Source organism: Vicia villosa, linkage group LG5 (assembly GCF_029867415.1).
Source record: "Vicia villosa cultivar HV-30 ecotype Madison, WI linkage group LG5, Vvil1.0, whole genome shotgun sequence".
In the NCBI taxonomy this organism is placed as follows: Eukaryota; Viridiplantae; Streptophyta; class Magnoliopsida; order Fabales; family Fabaceae; genus Vicia; species Vicia villosa.
In genome coordinates, this window is record NC_081184.1 from 33,176,458 (window position 1) to 33,184,361 (window position 7,904).

The following is a 7,904-nucleotide window of genomic DNA, read 5'->3' on the forward strand; positions in this document are numbered from 1 at the left end:
CCGTATTTTACTAAAGCTTTTTCTCTATAACTTTACTCTTTTTCCAAGCAGAAGTTGTTACAACTCTTAGTCAAAGCTTACTTTGACCATAATTTAAACTCTATAACACTAATTAATAAAAGTTTATGGTTTAATATTACAATAAAATACAAAAAAAATTAAAATATTTATATTACAGAAAATTTAAAATATAATTAAAATATATTTTTTCTTTTAATAAAATTTAAGTGAATCGAAAGTTCATCAGAATCAGAGTCTAGACATATCTCAAAACTCACATAATATTTATAGAAATACGATTATTCATCAAAGATGTTATCGCATCAATTACAGCCAAAATTTAACCTAACAAACTCCAGTAAAATATTAAGTCCTTATATTATAACTGTGTATAAAAATATAATTTTCTTGAGATGATGATATTTATGATCATAGTTCTACAATACAATATGTGAAATATACCACCAAATTAAATCAAAACAAAAATTCTTCAACCCAAAATATTGATAATATTCATTCCTTTGAACTCATAATGTTACTATATAAATATATTCAACCTTCTCATACAAAGCAAAACTAAAAACTATTAAAGAGAACATATATAAAAATAAAAAACAAATCAAAATTACAAAAAAAAGAAATAAAGAAAACCTAAATCCCTAGGGTTTTTAGTTGATCTAAAGAAGATAATTTTTCTCTTTAAGTTACTAAAATTGAAGCCACACTAACCAAAACAAGAAGCTTCACTTCACACACACAATAACACTATGAAATTCTACATCTGGTTATTACTAGTAGTATTTGAAGAAGAACTAAAACCAGAAACATGATCATTCCAATTAGCTACAGAATTGCCAGTAATAACAGCACTATTCCAATATTGTTCACTTCCTTGATTGTTGTTATTATTATTGTTATTATTGTTGCTGGTGATTCCCAAGAAGCCTCTATTGATACTATCTTCCATCTTCACAGAAGCTAGTTGAGTCATAATTCCAGAAGTTGAAGTTACCTTTGGCCTCATGTATGCACTATTTGATATCATCATCTCATGGTTTTGAACATTTCCTTCAAAAGGGTATAAGTTTCCATTTGAAGTTTCTAAGTTGGTCAAAAATGGAAATTGATGTTGTTGATGATGAGTCATTGGCATAGACATATGCATAGGCATAGGCATAGACATAGCCATAGGCATAGGCATCTTCCATTGTTCCAAACCATTTGTTGAAGATAAAATTGAGTTACCATTTCCACCAAGTAAAGAACTTCCTAGATCACCTCCACCTCCTCCTCCTCCCATGTAGCTAAATCCATAGTTTAACCCTAGATCGCCGCCTCCGAATTCATTAGGGTTATTGAAATTATGGTGTAATGGTGTCATGAATCTCAATGATGACATTTGAGGTGTAAGGCCTAATATATCGCCCGAGGCGGATGAGTGGTTGTTATGAGATGTGATTGAGTTTGTTGAACTAGCACTACCGGTTTGAAGATCGGAGCTCGCCGGAGATTTGGCCGAGTTACTTCCTTTGCTTCTTTTGTTTCTCCGGAAGCCTCCCCCAACCGGGACGTTCCTTAAAGCGCCCCCTCTCGTCCAGTACCTTCTGCAAGTCTTGCAGAAGTGTCGTGGCTGAGAGAGGCTGTAGTTGTTGAAGTAGCAAAACTTCGTGTTGGTTGATTCGCAGCGCGGACATTTCAGCGCCGTCTCCGGCATAGGCATGTTCGCCATTCTTGCTTTGTCGGACATCGATCCCGGCCTAATTGCGCCGGCGCTACCAGCTCCATGAGGCTGTGTTTGTGATGCTTGTGGTGGTGGTGTCTGAAAAAGTTGTTGAGAGACCGAACCGGAACCGGAACCGCCGTTTTCTGGTTGTTGTTGATGATGATGATGATTCTATAGACAAAAGGAAGAAAATTAGAAGAAAAATATATGAATTGAGGATATAATAAAAACAAGAAAGGTGATTGATTAATAACTATAGAAATCAAATATTTGGTATATTCAAGAAAAGGTATAAAATTAAAGTAACAAGAATATTTTTTTTTTCCTTTTCATCTTTTGAATTATTGTTTCCTTTTACACAAAGAAACAAAATGAAGAACCAAATTGAATTCAAACCCTTCTTGATATATATATTTACCTGTTGCTGCTGCTGCTGCTGCCAGTTGGCTGCATCAAGATAAGCTGCTGGTATTGAAGTAAAAACCATGGTTTCTCTCTTTGAATCTTTTTCTCTTATGGAGAAAAACCAAATCACATCAACAAGGTAAAGAAAGATAAGAGAGTGAGTGTGATGAGTTTCAGATAGAAGAAAGGAAAGAAAGAAACAAGAGGTTGAGAAGATTTGGAGGATGAAATGTGTAGCAAAAGTAAAGGAGGGGTGTTTTGAGTATTTATATATAAATTCTTTTGAGTTGTTGTTGTTTATTTTAATATATTTTGTTGCTTTCTAGGGTTTTGAGAAGGTGCTGTTTCTTAACTGGTAAGCTTCTTTTTTTTTATGCTCACTGCTAGAGACTATTTTAAGTACTGTTGTAAGACAGAGAGAGGTCAGTGCTGACCAGTCTTTGTTTGTTAGCAAATAGGAAATATATTTATTAGATGTGTGTAGAATATATGTGTCACATGTTTGTTTATAATGTTATCTTAATGTTATCTTATTGTATTGTTTTTATATGAAAAATGTATTGAAATAGCACAAATTCAATCAAAGTAATTTTAATTACTAGATACTATTTGAATGAGATGATAAATATTTTGAGGTCTTGAATTTTAATTTAACTATGAGAATGCAATAGTGTTAAATCTTGTACTTTTTTTTTTAATTTTGAGAGATTATCCTCTAAATTGTAGAAAATACATGATTCATATATTTAAATAAAAAGCTTATTCAAATTTGAATTATTCGGGATTATTGAATGCAACAATGTTGAATCTCTTTGCTGCTCAGTGTAATATTTTTAAGTTTGAGATAATAATCTCTATAGTTGCGTGTAGAATATAGACGACATATGTTCAAATAAAAAACATAATTTAGAATAAAAATTATTTTTTCTTTAACATACAAAATTTCACATTTGTGTTATAATATATATTTTAAAATAATTGTCATTTTAGATTACAAATGCAATGTTTATTATTATTATTATTATTATTATTATTATTATTATTATTATTATTATTATTATTATTATTATTATTATTATTATTATTATTATTATTATTAGAGAAAAATGGATATGCACTGACAGTGTAAAATATTTTTACACCGTCAACCAATCACAACCATGTATCCAATTAAAACACAATTTTAATTTGAAAAAACTAATATGACATGGCAAATGTAAAGATTTTGATTGATTGTATGTGTAAAGTTAGTTTACACTGTCAGTACACTACCTTTAAACTCTTATTATTATTATTATTATTATTATTATTATTATTATTATTATTATTATTATTATTATTATTATTATTATTATTATTATCATCGTTATTTTTAATAATATATTATTAATGATAAGTTTCATTACAACACTATTTATAAATTTGTTTTTAATAGATGAAATAAAATAATAAAGAATTGAAATTATTATAAAAAAATGAAAGACAAATATTAAAAATAAATTTTTTTATTGATTGTCTTAATACATGTAAAATATAAAAAAGTAACATGTAAAAAGTAATGGAAGGAGAAATTAGATTATATAATTGATAAAAGTAATTAAATTGAAAGCATCCATTTAGTTTAGAATAATATTTTATGTAGTAAATTTAATAAAATGATATTAATAAAAATAAAGAAATATACTTTGAAAAATGCATGAAACTATATAGTAATTTTTTGATTTTTCTGAAATAACTTAAAGTGCATAACATCTACTATTCTCAAAATCATATTTGATGAGAACCTCGTGCATTGCACCACCCAATCATAAATTTAAGGTAAAGAATGTGATGTAAAAAATGATTATCTTATAATACATTATAATATATTAACAAAATATTAAAAAATATTAAATAAAAAGTTATGTATTGGTGCTTTAATCCAATTAGTGTCCCGACCAAATGAGACTTTTTCTTGGTCCGGTCTGTACCCTTCCCCACTATTATTTGCTTTTGCATTGCATGGGAATATTTATCAATTCACATCACTCACTCCCACGCGCCACTCATTCCCACGCGCCTCCATTGATTATATGATCATTATTACCTAAATGATTTTTTTTATTATTAGTACCATGAAAAGATGGAATTTGAACTGAAATTGTGGATTCCTATGTCTTGAAGTTTCTTATTCCTTTGGTTGTTACTCATTGAAAGGTGATCCCAAAGATTTTTACATTGAAGTAGATTTGAAATTTTGTACCTTTTCTCAATTACCAATGTGAGTTTGGTTTAAATTATTTAGGATACTTTGTTCATGGTTTAATCATTTTTATGTCCATGAATTTGACTAGCCAACAAAAGGATTTAACAAAGTTTGTATTTGATGATCAAATCTCTTTAAATTTATTCTTCGAGCATAAATTTTAGTTTATTCAAATATAGTTATGAATTTTTAAATATTTGCAATTAGATCCTTAATTTAGGATTTAATTGTAAACGTTTTATATTTATGAGAATTTATTATATATTATTTAGGGTTAAACATGTTTTTCTTATAAATCTCATAAATTTTATTTTTAGTTCCTATTAAAAAATGACATATTTTGATCCCTGCAAAATTTTTATGCATGCAGTTTTAGTCTATATCATTTTCTAAAATTTTGAAAATTGTTTAATTATGTTTAACTTTTAAATTTTTGAATAATTTTTTTAATACATATTTAGAATACTGAAAAATATTTATTTACCAAATTCATAAATTTTTAATAATGAAAAGAATTAAATATGAAAAATTTTAATTTTAAAAGATAACGATAAAAGTAATGAAAATCTCAACTTAGAAATTAAATTTTGAGTTTTTTTCATAGAACTTTTTATAACGTTCTAAGCATGTCTGTAAAATAATCATTTAAAAATACACATTGATTTAACAGCAGGTACTAAAACTACGTGCATAGTAATTTTTTAGGGACTAAAACATGCTATTTTTTTTATAGGGACCAAAAGCAAAATTCGGTAATGTATAGAAATAAAAAACCTATTTAACGCTATTATTTATAAGTTTAGACCTAATTCATAAAATTTATTCAAAAACCTAGTTGCAAATTATTGATATTAGATATTAAATATAAATTTTTATTTATAAACTATTTAAAAAATTTTAAATAGCTTAATGTCGAAAGTAATTGATCTTTTATTCAAGTTGGTGTGAGTATTTTTTATGAGGCAAGAATTTTATTATTAAAATGAGATCAATATAACCAATCGTTAGTTGGTTCGGTGGTGATTGGCGCTGAACTTGATAGAGAGAACTACGGCTCGATCCCCCGCAACTGCGATCGGGAGGGGGCTGGAACCACTTGATGCCAGAACTGACCCCCGAACCGGACTAAACCGGTGGTGATAAACCAAAAAAAATGAGATCAATAATTATTGTCATTTTACAATTATCTTTGAGAGAATTTAAATAGAATTGTATTCGGATGAATTCGTTTTGTCTAAGAGAAGATAAACCAAAAGGAAACAAGACAAGTCAACTCTAGGAAAATATATGGCTAGCACTATATGTTGCCCAGGATTGATTTCTACTTGCCCATAGGTCGCACCATTCGTCCCATATTGGGTTTGGTCAAATTGCCTCTTAACCACTAATAATAAAATGTGGGGAGTGACATGTCCTTACATACTAACGGTATGAAAAGATCAATCAAACGGAAATATCACATTTTTGTTAGAACAAGATTTGTTCTGATCAATATTCTTAGTTTTGATGATAACAATGTATATGAATTTTGTATAAGACAATGTGGTACTCTAATCCTATGCATTTTCCATTTCAGGAAATATATGAAGAGTATGCACAATTCAGCGCAAGAAGCACTGACTCAGAAGGTTCAGTATGCAACATCAGAACATGCTCTCGCAAGACATCAGAAGATGGTCAAGCAGAATCAGAACATGGTCTATTGAAGCATCAGAAGAACTTGAGTTCAAAAGTAGAAGCACTGAAGTTCTTATGGTATCACGCTAGAAGCACTTCAAAGTCAGAAGACAAGAAGATGATCTGCACCAAGCTGTTTGACTCTGATTAATTCAAACGTTGTATCTACAAAGATCAGATCAGAAGCAAGTACAAGATGGCAGGCTACGCTGACTAATAAAAGGAACGTTAGAAGCTATTAAAGGCAAAGTCAGTTAAAGTAGGAAAAGCAAGGCTCGAGGTAGTTGACAAAAGAGTGAAACATTAAATGCAATGCTGTACGGATCACGCAACGCATTAAGTGCTCCCAACGGTCATCTTCTCAAAACGCCTATAAATAGAAGTTCTCATGAGAAGCTGCATACAACACTTACGCAAAAATACAGAAACGGTGTCAAAGTAAAAAAGCTCTCAAACTTCATCATCAACCTCACTTCATTACTGTTGTAATATCTTAGTGAGATTAAGCTTAAACTTAAGAGAAAAATCACAGTTGTGATTATAGCTTATTAAGAAGCATTGTAACTCTTGTAAGAATTTGTTTACATTCATTTGTAAAGGAACTAAAGGAGATCAAGTTGTGACCGGATTCTCTAGAAGTCTTAGAGGGTATCTAAGTATTGTGTTCCCAGAGTGATTAGGTTATGATCAGAATACTCTAGAAGACTTAGAGGGTATCTAAGTGGAAAACCATTGTATTCAAGATTGATTAGTGGATTAAATCCTCAGGTGAGGTAAATCACTCCAAGGGGGTGGACTAGAGTAGTTTAGTTAACAACGAACCAGGATAAAAATCATTGTGCAAATTGTTTTTATCTTAAGAGTTTTAAAGCTACACTTATTCAAACCCCCCCTTTCTAAGTGTTTTTCTATCCTTCAATTGGCATCAGAGCGCCGGTTCTAAGGTGCAAGCACTTAACCGTGTTTAGAAAAGATTCAGGAAGTGAAAAACGCTAAGTCAAGATAGTTGAAACTCCACCACCTACATCTACATCTGGCTCTGCTGAACATAATGGAAATGGAAACAATGGCTACACTAGACCACTAGTATTCGATGGTGAAAACTTAGAATATTGGAAAGATATACTCGAAAGTTACTTTCTTGGTTTAGATGGTGACTTATGGGATCTTCTGGTGGATGGTTACAAACATCCAGTGAAAGCTAGTGGTGTAAAGCTGTCAAGACAAGAAATGAGTGATGATCAGAAGAAGCAATTCAAAAATCATCACAAGTGTAGGACTATTCTGCTGAATGCTATCTCTCATGCTGAATATGAGAAGATATCAAACAGAGAAACTGCCTATGACATATATGAATCATTGAAAATGACTCATGAAGGAAATGCCCAAGTCAAGGAGACCAAAGCTCTTGCCTTGATCCAGAAATATGAAACCTTCAAGATGGAGGATGATGAAAACATTGAAACAATGTTCTCAAGATTTCAAACTCTAACTGCTGGATTAAGAGTTCTTGACAAGGGATACACAAAGGCTGATCACGTCAAGAAGATCATCAGAAGCTTGCCAAGAGGATGGGGTCTGTTATACCCCAAAATTTGCCCGCATCTTTTTCAAAAAAGAAGGCAACAGACTTCTGTCTAAAAATTGAGAGTTTCATATAATCTTGGATTTTATTTCATAAATATCCTGATTTTTATGAATACTCGGTTTTTAGAATTTTTATTATACGGTATTTTGGCTCGCTGTTGAATTTATTCTTACACAAACGCCAATTACTGTTTATCACTTCACACACGCTGTTTATTTGAGATTTATTTACAGATAAATAGTACTGACGCAATTGGTACAGAATTA

General features: G+C 30.4%; 1 protein-coding gene across 1 annotated transcript; it reads right to left on the reverse strand.

The window, feature by feature from the left end:
- Positions 1-497: 497 nt before the first annotated feature.
- Positions 498-2,393, reverse strand: LOC131606482 (dof zinc finger protein DOF2.4-like). The gene is made up of 2 exons (XM_058878706.1): positions 2,142-2,393; positions 498-1,894 (listed from the first exon to the last, which is right to left on the reverse strand). Exons 1-2 carry the CDS (start codon positions 2,208-2,210, stop codon positions 776-778), a joined length of 1,188 nt encoding a protein of 395 aa, XP_058734689.1. The 5' UTR covers positions 2,211-2,393; the 3' UTR covers positions 498-775.
- Positions 2,394-7,904: the final 5,511 nt, after the last annotated feature.

Bases quoted from the DNA above. Each gene is read 5' to 3' on its own strand.
- LOC131606482 (XM_058878706.1), bottom strand. From the start codon at position 2,210: ATGGTTTTTACTTCAATACCAGCAGCTTATCTTGATGCAGCCAACTGG. The intron at 1,895-2,141 runs GTAAATATATAT...TTTTGTCTATAG, and splicing joins AGCAGCAGCAGCAGCAACAG to AATCATCATCATCATCAACA.